Source organism: Gadus macrocephalus, chromosome 3 (assembly GCF_031168955.1).
Source record: "Gadus macrocephalus chromosome 3, ASM3116895v1".
NCBI lineage: Eukaryota > Metazoa > Chordata > Actinopteri > Gadiformes > Gadidae > Gadus > Gadus macrocephalus.
Window position 1 is genome coordinate 7,365,048 of NC_082384.1, and position 20,961 is coordinate 7,386,008.

Consider the following 20,961-nt stretch of genomic DNA (forward strand, 5'->3'; position numbering starts at 1 on the left):
CTCCTCAGGGGTTTGAAGAGGTAATCTGATTAGAGTACCTGGGGGCGCCCGTAGGATTAAAAGTAAACTGCTCATGTATGGGGTCTCCGCTCGGTGTTTGTTTAAAACCTAGGGGCAGTGGGCCAGACCTCCTGGTGTTGTGTGTTGCTCTTCCTAGCTGTTTGGGTAAAGAGCAGGGGATGGGGGGGGGGCTGTTTGTCTGTCTGTCAGCACCGCACTAAACCTGGACATTAACAGACGACTGGCCTTTGTCCCGGCCCCGGTCGTCGGGGACGGAGTTCGGCTTTGCGTTGTTTCAACATGATATTTTGAAGAAAACTCAGTTCAGGCCGAGTGATCCATCCCAGCCTTTAGATGACACAATCTCCATATTTGTATATTACTTGCTCTTTCCCAGATGGTAACCTCTGGACTAAAAATAAGCTTGGTGCAGCGATATGTCAGCCGCTGACCCCGGGCTGCCTCGGAGCGAAGCCGTCCTGTGAGCATCACCCCTTAAGTGTCGAGCTTATCGCGAGTCACTCAAGCTTAACCCCGACTCCTGCTCCCACAGCTGAACTTTCCTGCTAATTAGCCGAGGCAATCCTTTACTTTGTATCGCCAAGACGACCCCAGTCAGTCAATGAGCACCGGGAATCTATCGGGAGGGGGGGGGGGGGGGGGGGGGGAGTCAGAGCGATTTCCTGGGTTTTACGCGGAGGTAAGCTCAGCCCTGAAGCGTTGTTTACGTCTTCTGTTCAGCATTATTGGTGAGGCGCGGGAATCAGTGACCAGTCCTCAACCGGCACTTCCTGCTCAATGCGTCGGTGGGATGCTAAACGGCATTAGCATTGAGTCACGATGGCTCTGTGGCATGTTGGTTTTGACTCCATCACGTTGCAGGAGGTTCTGGGGGGGCTCTGGGTATGATGTGCTTAGCTTTATCCGGCTGGCTCCATTCCACTTGTTTTAAAGGGATCTATTTACATCACCTGGGGGTGGTGGAAATTGTCCGGTTGCCACGGCAGTTCATTGGGAAGCAGTTAACTTCATTATGGGAAAGGGAAAACGGTTTGTGTCCGGGGTTTTAAAGCAACATTTGTACTCCTTGGATCATGAGATTAAGGTGAAACTCTATAGCTTATGAAAAACATTGGCAGAATAAAATCAATAAAAAAAGACAAAGCTTACTAGTTCTTCCATGTGGACCAACCTTTATTGATATGATTGATCTAGTATCCTTTGATTAGAGAGGCTATGCATGTCACAGACATGACTGTATTGGTATATACGTGTGTGTGTGTGTGTGTGTGTGTGTGTGTGTATGTGTGTGTGTGTGTGTGTGTGTGTGTGTGTGTGTGTGTGTGTGTGTGTGTGTGTGTTTGTGTGCGTGTGCGCCAACTATCCTCCATGCATCTTGCTTCCTGGCAACTTGGTTAAATGGCTAATGACATTTAATGAATTATCATTAACAGTATCCCATAGTTAAATTGAGAGACAGACAGACAGACAGACAGACAGACAGACGCAAATCAAAAAGTAAAGCCAGTGTGTGCATTCCAGCGGTGTATTGTAGCAGAGGGTATAGGTGAGTGGAGACCAAGTGTGTTGTCAATCTGCTGCCATTATCTGAGGTGTTATCCCACGGGACCCGATACCTCCCAGACACAATTGCGATAATCTCCCTGCCTTATAGTTGTCACCTCCGTCAGCCCCCCCCCCCCCGCCCTGCTAGAAACCCACACTTATGTCATTGTGCTGTGGTGTGAAGAGGATGTTGTTCCTGTACTCAGTGAAAGAGTATATAGTGCTTATAGAATATAGACAGGAGAGAGAGAGAGAGAGAGAGAGAGAGAGAGCGAGAGAGAGCGAGAGAGAGCGAGAGAGAGAGAGAGAGAGAGAGAGAGAGAGAGAGAGAGATGCCCGTCAGCCTGAGGCTGTCCAGCCCCTGTGTTTCCGACCTGCTTGACTCTCCATCGTAATCCAAACTATCTCCAGGAAGACTGGGGGATAGCTTTCACCATCGGCAGCCATGCCCCTGGGCCAGGGACACTCACAGAGGTAGAGAGACATAGAGACGGACATACAGAGAGATAGGAGAAAGTTAGGGAGGAAGAGAGAGCGCACGGCAGAGAGAGCATGATACAGAGCGGTAGGAAAAGAGGAAGAAAGACAGAGAGAGAGAAAGAGACCTGACCAAAGAACACAGGTCCTCAAGTGACAGCTCTTTCCTCTCCTCTCACGGGACTATCAATATGCTCATTGTCTCGTTGGGAGCAGGGCTGTTTACAGACACTGGGTCTGGGGAAACCGAACATGAGACGTGTTGAGGAGACACAAGAAGAAGGGCAGGCTCAAGGGCTGTAGGTCAGAGGGCGTTTCTCTAATCATGTCTTGATCGAGCCTAATATCAGGGGCAGGAGCCCTTCCGTTCAACTGAAAACGGAAACGGAAACGAAAAGGGTCAACTTGTCAAGCCCCCCTGGGTCAACAACGGACGACAAACTAGGAGCAGAGAGAGTTGGTAGAAGAGAGATATATACTGCTCATTAAGGCCACTACCAGGAATAAGAGACTGATATGCTGTGTGTGTGTGTGTGTGTGTGTGTGTGTGTGTGTGTGTGTGTGTGTGTGTGTGTGTGTGGTTCATGTGATAGTGTATCCTTTGTGTACATTTGAGGAAATACATTGTAATTAGTTCCTTGGAGTGAAGCAAAGGGGTCTACAGGCTCACACACACAACACACTCCCACACACAGGGACACACACACACACACACACACACACACACACACACACACACACACACACACACACACACACACAGACACACACACAGACACACATACACACAAACACACAGATACCCAGCAGCAGCAACAGCGGTACAGTGTAAAGGAAGTCTGGTGAGTGTGTGTGTGTGTGTGTGTGTGTGTGTGTGTGTGTGTGTGTGTGTGTGTGTGTGTGTGTGTGTGTGTGTGTGTGTGTGTGTGTGTGTGTGTGTGTGTGTGTGCGTGTGTGTAAATAATTCATAACTGTGTGTCTGTGGCTCGTCGGACGGAAGGCCCTAATGAAGCCGACAGCGTCTTGATTTACTTTCCCCTGCCAAGACATCATGAATAAACATCAGCCGGGCTAATTAAACCCCAGCGCTGCGCTGGCTAGAGTAGTGCCGTCGTTATCAGTAAACAAGGAGCATGGATGGCTCTCTCTCTCTCTCACGATTCCGCACTCCCAGGGATTAGACGGCAGCAGCAGAATAGCAATAGCAGAGGCGAGAGGTTCCGCGCTACATGGGTCTTCAGAGACTCACTAGTGCTGGGCGGAAGGAAAGAGCAAGGGAACATTTTCCAGGATCGTTTATAATTTGCCGGGAGAGTGAAGGAGAGGAACTGGGTAGATGGTGGAGAGGAACTTGGTAGAGTTGTTGTGTCGCTGCCGTTCCTTGAAAGAGGTGTTCCTCTGCCCTTCTTCTCGGCATTGGGAAGCCCTTTGACACTATACGAGCTAAGGGTATGGTACTGAGGTACTATGATTTAACCCTGACTTACCCTTACAAATCTTGGAGCTCTAACTAATCAAATCTTGATACAAACAATCTAATCTTATCTAATACGATCAGATGGAATCTCATCTAGTGTAATCTAAACTTATCTGGTGTAATCAAATATCCTTTATTCTAATGTAATCTAACATTATCGAGTCTAGTCCACTCTAGTGTAATCCAACCTAATATACTCTAGTCTAATCGAATCAACTTTCATCTGGTCTAATCTGCTCCAGCCTAATCTGTCTACTCTAGGTAATGTAATCAAATCTAGCCTAATTGTATCTAGTCCACTGTACTCTAGTCTAGACGATTCTACTCTAGGCAACTCTAGTCTCGACTACTCTAGTCGACTCGAGTCTTGACTGCACTACTCTAGGCTACTCGAGTCTTGACTGCTCTACTCTCGTGGACTTGTGTCTCATCGAATGCGTTCCTCCCCAGCGTGCAACTGCAACCTGCATGCCCGGCGATGCCGGTTCAACATGGAGCTGTACAAGCTGTCGGGGAGGAAGAGCGGAGGCGTCTGCCTCAACTGCCGCCACAACACGGCCGGGCGGCACTGCCACTACTGCAAGGAGGGCTACTACCGGGACCTGGCCAAGCCCATCTCCCACCGCAAGGCCTGCAAAGGTACACTCTCCCGCCCCCCGCTGCTCGCTTTGCCCCGGCGTTCAGCAGCTCCCCACTTTGATCCCTCCCTCCCATCCGGAGAGGGGAACGTTTGAGGTCAGCAAGTGAGACGCTGCCAACAATGTGGTATGAGTTTGGGGCTACATGCGCTCGCCCTTGGCGTATTACATTGCTAAAATATTCATATTAAAATACTTTAATACTTACAAATGTACGTTACATTTTGCTTGTGGCCTGGGTTTACTATGAGGTAAACTAGGAATGCTTTAAAGGTAGAGGAAGATGGAACCACACACACGCACACCCAGATGCATGCACACACGCACACGCACACACACACACACTCACACACACACACACACACACACACACACACACGCACACACACACACACACACACACACACACACACACACACACACACACACACACACACACACACACACACACACTCACAAACATGCTGCAGTGCACACACACACACACACACACACACACACATACACACACACACACACACACACAGACACACACAGACACATGCACAAACACACATACAAGTGCTAGTCCTTACATTCCTGAGTCTCTCTCTCTCTCTCTCTCTCTCTCTCTCTCTCTCCCTCCCTCTCTCTCTCTCTCTCTCCCTCTCAGCGGGAATGAGCTCGGGGTGTGTTAGGATAGTGCGGGTTGGGGGGGGCGGAGGGGCGGGGTTAGCCGCCCTTGTATTGACAGTGAGTTATTTGGCTTGGTTTAAAGAGGGGAGATGGGGTGTTGACACTGACAGGAAAAGCAAAACAAACAGAGCGGAGGTGTGAAGTGATCCCCGCTGGAGGTCAGGGGTCAATGAGACCAAAGAGTTGATCCAAGCAGAGGAGAAGAAAGGTTTGGGGAGGGAGAGAGATTATTCTGTCTCTATTTTTAAGTCAATTTGACATGCTCTAAATTGACACATTTGATTGCAATGTCGTAATGTTACACTGCTTTGTATACATAAGCTTCCCGTGCCTTAAAAAAAACCCTTTTGAATTGAGTTTCATTGAATTGAATTGAGAGTGAGAGAGAAGGAGAGAGCTGTGGAGGTGCAGCAGTGGGAGATGAACACACAGGGGCCGAGTGGGATAGGTCTGGGCGATCGCTACGCATCTGCTATGGTGTGGGGGCGGGTGGCGTGATGTAGGGTGACAAATGGGAGGAGGTGGGAGGCTGGTTCACCTGAGGGAATTCAGGAAGGGCCTAGAGAGAGGAAGGAAGGAAGGAAGGAAGGAGGAGGAGGAGGAGGAGAAAGGACCACACCTCCACACAGGTGTGGGCTTCCTCTCTACTCCCCCCCCCCCCCCCCCCCCCCCCTCCCAGCCAATAAGGGTCAGAGAATGGAGGGGTGCGGGTGGGTGGGCGGGGCAGGGGACCCCCTCCTGTGGATAGAAGGAGAGATAACAGGAGCAGAAGCCCTGTGCAACAAGCCTGGACTGCAGCTCTACACGCACACCCACGTACACACACACACACACACACACAAACTCATGCATGCACACCTATCCGCGTATGTGCCCACATACATATGAGTGGGCGCACACATAAACAAACAAATAGAAACCCACACTCACACACACACACACACACACACACACTGTCGCATGCACACACACACACACACACACACACACACACACACACACACACACACACACACACGAACACAGACACACAGGCGTAAAAGACACATTTACAAACACAGATGATCTTATACAGACGCATCTCAGAACACAGTCTCCCGGTGATGGCTCCTCCTCTGTGTGCTTCAGATTGCTCACTTCCAAGGGCGGCCCTATCGAACTATTAGCTGCCCGGTGACAGTCTCAGCCGGCGGTTTCCCACATCATCTCACCAGGAAGTAAATAAACAAACGGACCAATCAGTCAGCTTGACACAAGGCATTTGTGTGAAGTTAAAACATCGCTGGAGGAATGCCGTGTTGGTTTAGAAAGAGACAAGCCCAGTTGAAAGACGCGCTCTGTTTTCATCTGTCACCTCTGCTCGGTCCTGTGGTTTCAGTCTTCTTCTCTTTTTCCGGGACTTCAGGTTCATATTTGTTTGAATTTGATCACGTTCAGAACCGTCAGTTAGTCACTGTGCCCTTCTGTTTCGGGACCAACGTCAACCATTTAACTGTTAAACGTATACTCTCACCCCTGAAAACCCCAAACGACACTTCCTTAGCATTTCACGCGTAGATTAAACAAAGCCTGCATTAAAAGCCGGCATTCAATCTCTAACCGCATTCAACCGCTAGATGCATGTGACATCCTCTGCATGAACACTCCTTTATAAGAAAATACAACAGAAAACCCAACAAGAAGCCCCCCCCCCCACACACACACAGTACACACCACCCCATCCATTCATCTGCTGACGAACGACATGGCTAAAGTGACTATAACACCTTGGCGGTGTGTCTGGCCCCATTCCTCTTTCAGCTCGGAATGCAAACATACATATATCATCCCAGAGACACCGTGTAGCATTAACCCCCACGCTTTGCTATGGCTAGCCGGCTAGCTAATATGAAGGTGGGGTGGTGGGGTTTAACCTCTTTCGGTTTTGGGCTGTTTTTACATCCCTCATTGTGTGTCCCAGACCTAATTCGTACAGCATCCCATAATAATCCACTCCCCTGGGAGATAGAGGGTGGTGTGGGTTAGATGACTGGAGGTGCAGTACAGTTTTATCACTGCTTTAAATAGAATCAAATAAATATTTATATTTATATTCACTTTTATCAAAGTGTTATTTTCACTCACACTGATAAATGTGTGTCAGGCAGACAAGCGTTAAAGGAGGAAAGGATCCCATATTATTGACCACAGGAAAAACCGCTAACCTTGAGGTTGGAAGAAATTCATATTTTGAAGCTTCATTTGCCTGCGCGCTGTCAAGATGGAACTGGTTGTTGGGGGACAAGGTTTGCTATGCATGTATTATAAACTCTCTTTTGATAGCCACCGCTGCTTATCGAAAAATAAAGTAACAAATCATCCACCACCATGCAGTTTTACCACTCGGTCGTGCCCGTCTATACCAACTCTGCTTCGCTTGTTTTCTATCTTCATGATAACATATTTCTTGATCAGCACAATTAGCTAAAGTCTCAGTTTAAATTACTGAATGTATTCAAGGAAAATTATTTCTAAATTGAAATTACCTGCTTGGCATCATCAGCAGCTTTATCATTGTTAACCTTTTCATTTTCAAACATACACACACACATGCAACATCAATAAGATCAGTTATGAAAGAGGTTATGCTTGTTAGGTTGACTGTAGGCCGTACAGTGTGGGTCCTTTCCAAATGTTTCCGAAAGCACACACAAACACACACACGCACGCACACACACACACACACACACACACACACACACACACACACACACACACACATATAAACATACATACACACAAACACACAAACTTACAGACACACATAGATAAACACACACATACACACACACACACACACTCATATAAACACACACATACACAGACACGGACACAGAAATACACCTACACACAGACACACACACACACACACACACACACACACACACACAAACAAAGACACACACACAGTCACACACACACACACACACACACATACACACACACATATACCCACAAACACACCTCCACATGGGTCTTCAGCTTGCCTGGGCTCTTTCCATTCGCTGGCCTCCCATCTGACTATAAACACATTTCATCATCATTCATACAGAAAAAAAACATGTCAGGGCCTTTGTTCAGTGCTATTTCTGAAACTTGCCAGAATTTGCCCGCACCAGCCCCCCTCTACCCCTCCAGCCGTCCACACTAAGGTGATCATAAGCAAAGCAGCGCTGTACAGTGATACTGTAGTTTGTGATTACATCCCCGCTGAATTACATCTGGTATCTCTGCTAAGTACCTCCACTCTGACAGAGGTTAGGCTTACCAAGTGCACCTCGTCTCTGGAGCCAAGGGAAACAATCTGAAAAACTTTATTTCGATATGACAAACATATGTGCAATATAATGTTCTCTCTTACTCTCTGCCTCTCTCTCGTTGTATATTTATTTGTGCGGTCTCTCTATATATATGTTTGAAGTCTTTCTCTCTTCCTTTGTATTTGTTTACTATACCTCTATCTCTCCATCTCTATCTGTTTGTTTGCTATGTCTCTATTGCTCTCTATCTGTATATTATTGTTCTGTCTCTCTATATATCTGTATTTGTTTTCTGTGCCTCTCTCTCTCTCTCTATAGGATTTCTCTGTCTCTCTCTCGCTTTCTGTATTTGTTTGCTATGTCTTTCTCTCTGCATATATTATCTCTGTCTCTTGCTCCCTCTCAGTCATCTCTCTCCTCTACCTGCACAGAGCAGTCTCTCTGTGAGCCCATTCCTCAGTCCCGAGCTCTCAGGTTCACAGAACCATAAGTCCCCGTAGCTCTCGAAGGAGATCCAACTGCAGAACTAATTGCTCACTGTCATGCAGACTGCAGCATGCAACATGTACAACACTGACGTCAAGGGACTGGCTAATTATTCACTGAAATGAGTGCACATAATTATGTGTGTACGTGTGATTCCAATATGATCTATTTCTTATTGTTGATCTGCAGTGCAAACATAAACTGTTAACTTTTTAATCCTCTTGTGTGCAACTGGAATTTTGTCAAGAATATTGTTGTTTGTGTTTCTGTGTGTGTGTGTGTGTGTGTGTGTGTGTGTGTGTGTGTGTGTGTGTGTGTGTGTGTGTGTGTGTGTGTGTGTGTGTGTGTGTGTGTGTGTGTGTGTGTGTGTGTGTGTGTGTGTAAGTGTAAGTGTGCGTGTGTGTGTGTGTGTTGGTTTACTTCACAGATTAATCTAAGTGGGAGGGAGGGGGAACATTGCGGTTGAAAGACAAACAGATGTAGTGAGGGTTGGCAGCGGTGGGCAGCCATGGCCCTGGGTGGTCCGTTTAGAAACCTAGATACCACACTTCACTCTGGTGTCTACATGTGAAAGATCCCTTTTGGACAGATCAACTGAACAAAAATACCACAAAAGGTGTACTTATTGGATGGGTCAAAAGCAGAGAAAGTTTTTTTTCCACAATGGGACCATAAAGGATACGGTAACTTAACTTATTCAACCTAAGAAAAATATCAAATCACCGAATATGCTGAAATGGCTGTCATAAACTACGATTTCAACCAATAAAAACACAGTTAAAATGGGATTACAGTAACTTTGTTTGACAACTGTGGCTATGTCACTATAAACCATGCAAAATGCATCTCTCCTAAGCCTAGAAATGTGTCACATTACAAAATGCAGTCCCATCTTTAACTTACATTTAAATGTTTTTACTCCAGGTTTAGATAGCGTTTAGATTAAGATCATATTATTATAACACCTGTTGGATCACTTAATTTGATTGAATTAGTTAACTAATGGCAAAAAGCCTTTGGGTTGACAGATAGAGACACTAGAGTTACCAATGATATTCCTTCTTCCTGACCTCTCTTTCCCTCAAAACCTGTTGACAGTTAAATTAATGTGTTATATTGGATTAAGTTTCTCCACATTTAAGCGCAAGTGGCATCAGTGTATAATTACACAAGTCAGTGGAACCATATCAAACATATTTGCATACAGAAGAAGAATGTATCCATGATTGGTCGATGGTCTGTTTCAATTAGTGTAACTTTTAAACAACGATGTTTACTCCCCATGCGTCTATTGGCACAGTAGGGCTTTTTGTATTAATCCCATATACACATTTTTCTTTGGCAAAAGAACGTTGAAACATATTTTCTTTCATGACATCACTTTGTTTTACGGAGTTCCTAAGAGAGAATTCAGATTTCAACATTTTTTCCATTAGAACACAAACACACTCACACACACAAAAACACACACACACACACACACACACACACACACACACACACACACACACACACACACACACACACACACAGACACACACACACACACACACATGCACACGCACACAAACATGCACTAGCATAGGTACAGGCAAATATGCACGAAGCCCCAACATCCTAGCTGCTTCTAGGTTATCATTGTGATCAATAACTGGATCTTTTGTGATCAATACCTCTTATCTGTTGAGGGGGAGCAAGGAGCTCATCAGAATAGAATACCAGATCTAAGAGGCTGGGTTTGGGTTGGCTTTGTTCCAGCAGCTAACAAATGATTGTTATTGGCACAGAAGAACAGAACACACACACACCCACACACACACCCACACACCCACACACACAACACACACACACACACACACACACACACACACACACACACACACACACACACACACACACACACACACACACACACACACACACACACACACACACACACACACACACATATGCACACACGCACACACACACACACACACACGCACACCCAAAGAGAGGAGTGTATAACTGGGATGGAGGGGGGGGGGGGGGGCTCAGACTTCAAACACACACTTTATGGTAAACGATCACCCGGCTTCAGAAATTCTCACGTTTTGAAACCTCAGCCTCCACCGGAGCAGGGCCTCCGCGGCCCGGTGTTAAGCCCTCCCCCTCTGTTCTCCTCTCCTCTCCCTTGTTAACCAACATCGCTCTTGGATCTTTTATGTGCGGGCCGCGGCGGCCGGGAACCCTGACTCACGCTGGGCAGTCGACTCTCCTGCTGAACAACAAGCAGACGGTTATACAAAGGGCGGAGGTTTCAGGTGCGGTTGTGAAGTAAAACTACGTTTTTTTTATTTGTGCCCCCTGGAAACAAAACAACGATAGGATCCCCCTATTGGTTAATAATTCGAGGAGAGAAAAAAGCACCTTTGTCGTCGGGCCGGGGGGGGGGGGGTGGAGGGAGAGCACTCGGAGGACAGTGTGACCTGAGGCAGGGGCCTCCCGCTCGCTCCCCCCTCCTATCTCCCAGGCCTTCTGGAGAGGAGCACACACTCAGCAGCTAAGTGGCCACACACCACAGAAGGCTCTGCCACTGAGGAGTCACTCGGAGGGTCCCGACTGACTGCATCGCAGGGCAGTCAGTCGTACCGGTCGGTCGGGAGGTGTTTCTCCGCCAGCAAGGCGTCTCCATAGTACTCATCATGACACGCTGGGTCAGGAAGTGAGACAGGTTCCCAGTTCATGAAACCGGTCAGAAAGGTTATGCTAATACTTGGCTACCCGTTAGATGACTCATGATTCAACTCCGCCAGTTGAACCAGGCAATCATCCAGCCAATAAACGAGGCAGTCCTACAGCCAGTAAACCAGGCAGTCCTCTAGCCGGTAAACCAGGCAGTCCTCCAGCCAGTAAGCCATCTGCCCAGCCACTCCATCAGTCAGAGAGGAGTGCAGGAAGTGGATGTGAGGGAGGAGGACGGCTGTGTGTGTGTGTGTGTGTGTGTGTGTGTGTGTGTGTGTGTGTGTGTGTGTGTGTGTGTGTGTGTGTGTGTGTGTGTGTGTGTGTGTGTGTGTGTGTGTGTGTGTGTGTGTGTGTGTGTGCGCGCGTGTGTGTGTGAGAGTGAGTGTGTGCATTTGGGGAGTGGGTGTCTCCCACCTGTTGACCATGTGCTGTGCACCTTGATTTACTGGCAGCCTGTGGGCTTTGTCTGTGTGTGTGGTGTGTGTGTGTGTGTGGGTGTGTTAGTGTGGTGTGTGTCTGTTTGTGTGTGTGTGTGTGTGTGTGTGTGTGTGTGTGTGTGTGTGTGTGTGTGTGTGTGTGTGTGTGTGTGTGTGTGTGTGGTGGATGTTCTGTTAAAGCACACATGGCTGCAGCGCTCTAGAGCTCCACGCTCAGACTAAGCCCTGCTGCTCCAGCTCCACTGACAGGCCCCCTAATTTACCGGCCTCTGGACGTGCCGGCCTGGTCTCCATGCTGTTTACTGGGCCTCCTGCAGTGGTGTGAGCGTGTGTGTTTGTGTGTGTGTGTGTGTGTGGGCGTGTGAACTAACCCCACAAACAGCGAGGCAATGAAAGCAGTGACAGATTGGTGGGTGCAGAAGTCCTAATCGGCACACACCCTTTAAAGAAAAGATTAGGGAGACACTCACACACACACACACACACACACACACACACACACGCACACACGCACACAGTTCAAGACTGTGTGTTTGTCAGAGTGGGATAAGAGTAGAATCAGGGGAAATTGACAATAGAGATAAAGGAGAGAAAGTGATAGAGAGAGATTGAAAAGCTGATGTTTATTCAAGAAGTGAACAAATATAATTATATAATTTAATTATTATTTTAGGGAGTAATTACATTAATAACAAATCTGTTTTTATCACGGAACAGAACATACTTCTTTAGGCTAGCCGCAGCGTGGATCACCCAGGGTGTTCCAAACAGTTGCTATTGCACAGTTCTTCACTCAGATGACCAGAGAACAATGCATAAGGAATAAACGTTGTTGTTTGTTTACCAACTTAATCAGATGAATTTCAAATGTCCTTCTGCGGTGCTCTGCACTGATTGTTTTTCGCGTTGTCATGGAAACATCTGTTCGACAGTTCTGACATGTTTTGATTTGTAGCGCATTGATTTAAAAAAAAGGTGTCCAGTATTAACCCCCCCACCCCCCTGAACAACAGGCGGTCACGGTGCAGTCAGAAACAACAGGCGTACCTACTAATTACCCCTTTAAGAAGAAAAAAACACCAAGCAGAATTAGACGATGCCTTTGATTTTGTAAGAGTGACAAGTGACACAACACAGAATAGAGAGAGAGATGAACACACCCCTTGGGCTGAAAGTTAGACTCACACAAACCTTCCACGCAGAAAATAATAGTGTAAACAGGGTCTCCAAGCGACCAGATAGCTCTGTTTTTCTTGCTGTGCTACTTGAATGAAGTATCCCACAGCTGGGCAAGGCTTCGTTCTGAGGCAGAAGGGCCGATTTTTCTCCCGCTCAAATCCAGTCCTGTATTGTCTCTGGGCCAGTCCCCCAGTATTCACACAACCTGGGATCAAAAAGAATCACTTGCGGTCGCTGGTTACTCCACATTTATTCAAAATGTGTCAGGGATTTGGCCCTGAGATCCAGTCGTGTTAGTCAGTAATGTGATCTAGAATTGGACTAAGTACTGGGGGGCGGGCTGGGTTCGAAAGTGATGACATTCCTGGAGCATGTGTGCTGAATGGACCCCCCAGTCCGGGAGGAAACGTGACGAGCGTTCAGGGTTGGCCATCAAAGCGCTGCATTAATCAGGACCAGACAATTAGGATTAGGCTTCATGATTTGATCCTCTTGTAAACACGCTTGAACCCTTTGCTCTGTCTGTCTCATGCAAACTTATGTATGCATATCTGAACATATACATGCATGTGTATGTATATTTCTGTCTGTCTTTGTGCACCTCTTAACCTGTCTCACAGCTCACCTGCTGCCTCTGCTGTTGTTGGCACCACCACTGCTGTCCATGCTGTCGTGCACACACACACACACACACACACACACACACACACACACACACACACACACACACACACACACACACACACACACACACACACACACACACACACTTCTTCCTTTGTGTATAGATGTACGAATGCAATGTCCCCACGTTCACCTTTATGTATGCGTTTGTGTGTGTGTGTGTGTGTGTGTGCGTGTGCGTGTGCGACCACTCACTGTGCCTCTCTCTCTTCCTCTTGTTTCCTCACAGCATGTGATTGCCATCCCGTGGGCGCCGCTGGCAAAACCTGTAACCAAACCACGGGCCAGTGTCCCTGTAAGGACGGGGTGACGGGTATCACGTGCAACCGCTGCGCTAAAGGCTTCCAGCAGAGCCGCTCGCCCATTGCCCCCTGCATAAGTACGTGGACACCACAGCCTCTGCCGTGCCTTATGTGATGCTGCCCATAGATCACGAATGCACATGCACACACACACACACACACATACAGGACCTGTTTTCATGAGGACGCGTCAGAGGTCGGCAGAGTGGGAGTTTTCAGGGTCCCAATGTTAAAAGCTGTCCCCGGTTTTGGTCTGTATTTGTATGTGAGCTCGGTGGCTAACCCGTTTATCTGTTAGCACGTTTAGAGACATGCGCGTGAAAAAACTGTAGGCCGAACAACTTTCCATGGGTGTATACCTAGAAGTGCACGTTTATGCATGGGAACAATATTTTGAATGTGGGGGGACTTCCTTTTACCTAGACGAACACTCATGTACTCACACACACACACACACACACACACACACACACACACACACACACACACACACACACACACACACACACACACACACACACAAGCACACACAATGAAACCTTACTTTGGAACATGCCATTTAAAGTGCTAAGTGTAACGAGTGTGACTACGGCCATCGTTCGTCTTCCTCCTCTCTTCCATCTGCTTCTCTTCAGACAAGCCCTTCGTGTCGGACTGTCAGTGGTCCAGTCACGTTAATCTCCCAGTTTAAATAAACACACTGTTTAAACCGCAGCCCCCGGGTTATGGGGGATAAGAAGCCCTAACTCTTTGTTGGTTTCTCCAAGAGTCTCGCAAGCGATTCGCAAAAGGCCGGCGAGATCGTTAGCAGGAGCGACACGACGGGTCTTTACAGAACATCCTGTGAGAGAAAACACATGACGCTGGAGGGGCGAACGCTCTCAGAACTTTTCTGTTCTACTTGTTCTCAACAGCTGATGGTCTGTTAATCCAGGGGCTTACTCAGGTTGCAGCCGGGAGGGAACATCCGATGCCACGGGAGGCTATAAGGTATCGGAGGGAGGGTGCGAAGGCGGAATCACAGGTTTCGCTGCGAGTTCTGCTATTTTTAATTGGCCCATTGTACCACTGTAAGACAACAGCATTTTAATTGGTTGCTTCAATTTAATTGGATACAAGGGATTAAGGCGTTAACATCATAGATCTGAATAGGGATCTCGCTGGGAAACGAGGGCATTTAAAGAGACAGCGCAGATAGCTCATGTCTCTGAGTTTAACTGGGGGGGGGGGGGTGCACTCTGGAACAGGGGTGGGGGAGAGTTTGTTTGGCCCATTAGGTTTAGCAAAAAGAGCTAGCCAAGTTTCATTTTAGCAATGAGTCACATTATATCGGTGACATCATCTATACAAGCTTAAGCTGGGTAGCAGAATCTCCACGAGCTGGTTATAGGAAACATGCTCCCTGACTTAGAGGGCCGTGCGTGGCTGCTTGGGTCCTGCTTGGAAGACGTTCAGGCCCACGTTGAGCACCACCAGCTCCTCCCTATTGGCAGCCAGAGCGGCCATTGTTGTCGATACATTTCAACATATGGTTGGTTCTGTCTTATGTCCACAAATAAACATTATGGCATGTGTGGGATTATGGCCGTGCCTCGCAGTCACTATGAATTTGCGTACATTTGGGAAGTACACGTCCCTAAAAGTTACAGTAATTCAAAATGCGGGGGAGAGATTAAGTGAAAGATGTACTGACCGTATGTACAGTGCATCAGTAAATATCTATTTGACAAATGGTTTTAGTATCTATGGGAACGGGGAGCAGGGAATAACTTGCACGTCAGCAGAACACTCCCTGTCCCCGTGGAGATTGTGTGGAAATCTCTCGAAAACTGTTCACTTATTGTTCCGCGAACTGACGGATGATTTGATCAAATACTTTTGGAAAATCTCATCTGTCATGCCAAGTCGTTAAATATAGTCCCCAATAGAACCAGGGAGATCTAGCAGACGGAGCTGGAATACAAGTCTAATGAATAATGTATTTTCCTACTCTGGAATGGAGAATGGTTTTTTTTTGTGTGAAAATAAGAGGTTATTTCCTTGTGTTGTCAGCGCAGCTATAGCAAAACTGCTGTTGAAGCCCCCTCCCCCACAGCCTCCCGTTCCTTTGTACCTTCTGAGCTTCCATACATTGTTGTGTCTCAACAAAGTCCCTGTTTGCCACTCAGCACTTAAGGGCCTTATCTTGGCCCTCTTCTCCCCTGCCCACACTAACAAAGTTGCAATCTTCAGCGTTTTGTGTGCGAGTGTTTGTGTGTTTGAGTGTGTTTGTGTGTTTGAGTGTGTGAGTGAGTGTGTGAGTGTGTGAGTGTGTGTATCTCTGTCATCTGTTGTCATCCTGCTCCGGCTTTAGAGATAACAGGGGGCTGCTTCACGCATGGCTTTCTCCCAGTGTCCACTTACTACCACACACACGTGCACGGGCATGCACGCACACACACAAACACACACACACACACACACACTCAAAGATTAGAGAGGAAGACCTGAGAATGGAGTCTAAAAGAGCTGGTGTTTCAGTTGCCCCCCCCCCCACCCCTCCCCAGGGCAGCTGGTCCTACGGGGGCCTGAAGGAAGCAGACAGGGAGGAGAACAGATTAGAACAGTAACATCGTTCTCAGCCCTCACATCGAATGGAGGCCGGTGTTCCCCTTTTGATCTAATCTTCCGAGTCGTTTGTTTTTTCTCCACCTGAGCCGGCTGTAAGGATACAGTGTTTTCTTCTTCCTGACTACAGGCCCCTATAACAATAAGAAAAAATGTCCCGACACTCACGATAACATGACAGGCTTGTCTGTCGAACAGAGGAGAAGAATGCGAAACAAACAGATCGAATGGGCCGACGATATTCCTTATACCTATTTTAGGTTTCAGTTCCTACACCGGCAAGCATGAAAAAACACATGCGTGTGCAGAGCACTCACACACACACACACACAAACAAATTCACATGCATGCAAGTTATGACTGTTCATTGACTGCACTACGGTGGATATTAATCAAATATGAATGACTATGAGCAGAGTTTGCGCAACGTGACGGAACCGATGTCGCTTTGTGTCCTGTGTCACGTTTCCCCCGGAGCAGAGATTCCTGTCGCACCTCCCACGACGACGGCCAGCAGCACGCAGGAGCCCTCCGGTGAGTCCTCGTACTTCTACTAACTAACGGGGATACAGTGTACGGGTTTCAACTACTGCTGCTGCTGCATCTTCTCAAGGGCACACCGGATGTAGGTGTCCTCCACTATCGCCTGAACGATGGAGCGGTTTGGGGATGATGCACGTGAGAAGATGCGTACACGACCACGCATGTGCTGTAGTTCGTAGGACATCAACTCGTGCAGGATAAAAAATCGGAATGCTAATAGGATCAGGGAGAGAGGGAGGGAGGGAAGGGGGTGAGGAGGCTGGGAGCCAGTTTGGGTGTTCCCAAGACTTCCCGCCAACCCCTTGCCAAAATATTATTTCTTTCCTGAGCGGGTGTGAAAACACGGCATCAAGTGGAAATTGGTTCCCTGTTGCCTTCCCGCGTGGTTATTAGTATTTCATGAATATTAAATCAATTAGCAGAGCTCTGACATGGCTCTGCTTTAATCTCTCCCACTTCAGCCAATTAATGCGTCTAACTGCGGCCCAGCAGGACACTGCAGCTCCAGGGCTCAGACGGCTGCCCTGATTGGCTGCCTTTGGATTTCTCTCTCTCTCCCTTCCTCTCACTAGATCATCCTCCCTTCCTCTCACTAGATCAACCCCCCCCCCCCCCCCCCCCTCCACTTGCCCCTTCTCTCAATTTTTTCTGATGTCTCTTACCAATTCTTTCCTATCTCTTGCTCTCACTTTCATATGTTTGGTGTCAGAAGAGGAGGGTGAGGGTTCTGCGGTAGTTTAATGCTGGGACAAAGAGGAGGGTGAGGGTTCTAAGGTAGTTTTAATGCTGAGCAGAGGAGTGGCTGGTTCTAAGGTAGTTTTAACGCTGAGCAGAGGAGTGGCTGGTTCTAAGGTAGTTTTAACGCTGAGCAGAGGAGTGGATGGTTCTAAGGTAGTTTTAATGCTGAGCAGAGGAGTGGATGGTTCTAAGGTAGTTTTAATGCTGAGCAGAGGAGTGGCTGGTTCTAAGGTAGTTTTAACGCTGAGCAGAGGAGTGGCTGGTTCTAAGGTAGTTTTATTGCTGAGCAGAGGAGTGGATGGTTCTAAGGTAGTTTTAATGCTGAGCAGAGGAGTGGATGGTTCTAAGGTAGTTGAATGCTGGGAGGAAGAGGAGGGTGATGGTTCTATGATTGTTTTAATGCTGGGAATAGGAGGGTGATGGTTCTATTGTAGTTTTGATGCTGGGAACTGTAGGGAATACAAGCCTAGCCCTGATTCAGTGAAGGATACATCATGTTGTTTGATTATTAATAATAGTATGCCCTACATACTGGTCTAAAGGGTCGTTTTATGAATGCGATTACAAAACTACTGAACTCTCAAAACAACACCTATTACAATATTAAGTAATTGAGCATCAGATCATTTTTATCCTTAGTGACTTACAGTGATGTCACACGTCAGCATCTGGAGATTGTGCCTCTTGTTGAAGGATGTCTGATGTCAGGGTTTGAACAGAGACGCAAAGCTGTTTCCACGACTTTATCGTCTGGAGCGTCAGTCCTACAACCGTATCTCATCCATTGTAGAGGGATCCAACGCATGGAAACGAAGATGTTTACTATGTGAGCACCATAAACCTGGAGGGCCTTGGGTAGGAAATTGACACATGTGATGCCAACAAAAAGCGAGACGTAGCTTCTGTGAATTGCCTGCAAACACAGGATGTAGGTTCTGTTCCTCCTCTGTTCCTCCCCGCGGTGGAAAAACGGAGTCATCCTGCACGGGGTGAATTCCTGTTGCCTTGCACTGTCCGCTTCACACATCCAGGAATGCACACGCGTGCTTGTGTGTGCTTGCACATGTGTCCATGTGTATCTGTGTGACACAGTGCGTGTGGAAAAGTGGGAGGTGTTCTTCATCGGTGATCTGATTGTGGATTTGGATGCATTTTATCTTCAGAAGGCGCCACACACGTTATGGTGCCAACATTAAATCAAGGCTATGGGTCTGAAGATCACAAGTCTTGCTGTAGACAGGCCGTGGGTAGGTCAGAGTAGCTAGCACAGGTTGGTTGACTTAGTCACTGTCGGGTAGAGAGTCATGGGTTAGCCTTACTTGCTAGTTGGCATCTCTGCCAGCAGTAAATTCCTGAAATCATCAATATGGGATTCTTCCAATCATTCTACATAGGGATAGGGTGTTTCAATAACCGAGTTTTACTGAAAAAGGACATTGCACACAACTTGTCTGTCCAATCACAGTGTCTGTTTTGGATGATGAATTCATACACAATGTCTTTGTGTGTGAGCGCCTTCATCGGTATGTGTACGTGTGTGTGTGTGTGTGTGTGTGTGTGTGTGTGTGTGTGTGTGTGTGTGTGTGTGTGTGTGTGTGTGCGTGTGTGTGTGTGTGTGTGTGTGTGTGTGTGTGTGTGTGTGCGAGGCTCCCGAGGGGGGGGCTCCTCCTGCAGCTGTTGTGGGGGCTCTCGGAGGTCCCTAAGGCGTCTCTGACAGCTAGGATTGACAGCGCGGTCAGGGTGCTGCTGCTACACCCCCCCAAAACCGTTTTTCTTCTTCTACTTCTACTTTCAATCTCCTTCTCCTCCTCTCTCCAAACCCCCCCCCCCCCCCCAATCCCCCTCTTGAGTTTCACGCCTAGGCTTCAGGGGGCTCTGTGGGTGGTGCAGGAGTATCTACCCCCTCCATGATAGTACATAGTTCCTCTGTCGTCGTCGTCCCCACACATCATTCCTCTACGCAGGAATGCGTCCACTTTTTAGGGGCGTAACGTAATTTTCCGCACCTCAATGGGGCGGGGGGGGGATCTAGGTTGAGACAAGTGAAGGAATGTCACTTTTCAAAAGACGGCACAAACGTAATCGTGCAAAAATGCAACTGCTCATCTTAAAAAAATTTTTTTTGGAATATGGTGTGGCATTCGTGGATCACCTGGAGACGTCCATCATTGATCCGGTACTGTTACCACTTGGGGAGGGTCGCTGCCCGCGGCCTGCATTCAAAACACTTCATGCACTGCCATTCAAACCCATATTTAATCCACACAAATACAGTGAAACCTCAAGTCCTCAGGGCGGGGGAGGGGGATTCAAACCGGCACACCCTCCTTATTCGAGCTGAGGCCGCCCTTTTCCACAGCAGTCCGACGACACACAATAGGCGGCTTCAGAAGCGGCCCTCCGTATAATGGGCTCTGAGGAGGGGTCGGCTGGAGGTGGAGAACCTTGATGGACACGCTGCTTATGACAGAACCTCTACCCCCGCGGACCACCCACACACCGCTGGGTCAGCGCAACAGGGGGCAGAGCACCGCGCATCTCCAGGGTTCTGGGCCTTCAGGACCGGCCTTGATCTGACTGAACAGAGGAGGACCCTGCTGTTAGACCCCGCGCTCTGTCCTCTGCCCCTACAGCCACGCAGCAGACCCCACGCTCTGTCCTCTGCCCCTACAGCCACGCAGCAGACCCCACGCTCTGTCCTCTTCACGGAAGAGAAAGAGGCAGAAGAAACCGATAACAGGGAAGCGATAGAACCACATCAAACCAAAAAGGAAGGAAAAACAGAAGGATGATAGCAAGTGAGGAAGAGAAATGGAAAGAATGGATAAGATTAAAGACATGACATGGGAAGGAAGGAGCAGAGTACACAGGACTAGGAGACTGGAGAAGCAAACGCATGCAGAACATAGAGCACCACAGAGGGGGCAGCTGGGAGGCCATGGGGGGCATGGATGGGTGGAGAGGGGGGGGGGGGGGGCAGAGCTGTTGACAGGGCAGTGGTGGACAGAGTAGTGGCCAGAGTGGTGGACAGGGGGTGTAAGGGGGATGGACATAGTCGTAGACAGGGGGTTGGAGAGGGGGGTGGACAGAGTGGTGGAGGGGAGGTTGGAGAGGGGGGGTGGACAGAGT

General features: G+C 48.1%; 1 protein-coding gene across 2 annotated transcripts in view; it reads left to right on the forward strand.

Moving 5' to 3' along the window:
- LOC132453876 (netrin-1) overlaps nt 1-20,961 on the forward strand; it is a 57,252-nt gene that overhangs the window by 23,989 nt on the left and 12,302 nt on the right. The window contains exons 3-5 of one of the 2 annotated variants that reach the window (XM_060046924.1): nt 3,971-4,159; nt 13,872-14,021; nt 17,032-17,085. In XM_060046924.1, coding sequence (XP_059902907.1) covers nt 3,971-4,159; nt 13,872-14,021; nt 17,032-17,085 — 393 coding nt within the window. The remainder of the gene's footprint in view (nt 1-3,970; nt 4,160-13,871; nt 14,022-17,031; nt 17,086-20,961) is intronic. The other variant, XM_060046925.1, reaches the window with a different exon arrangement.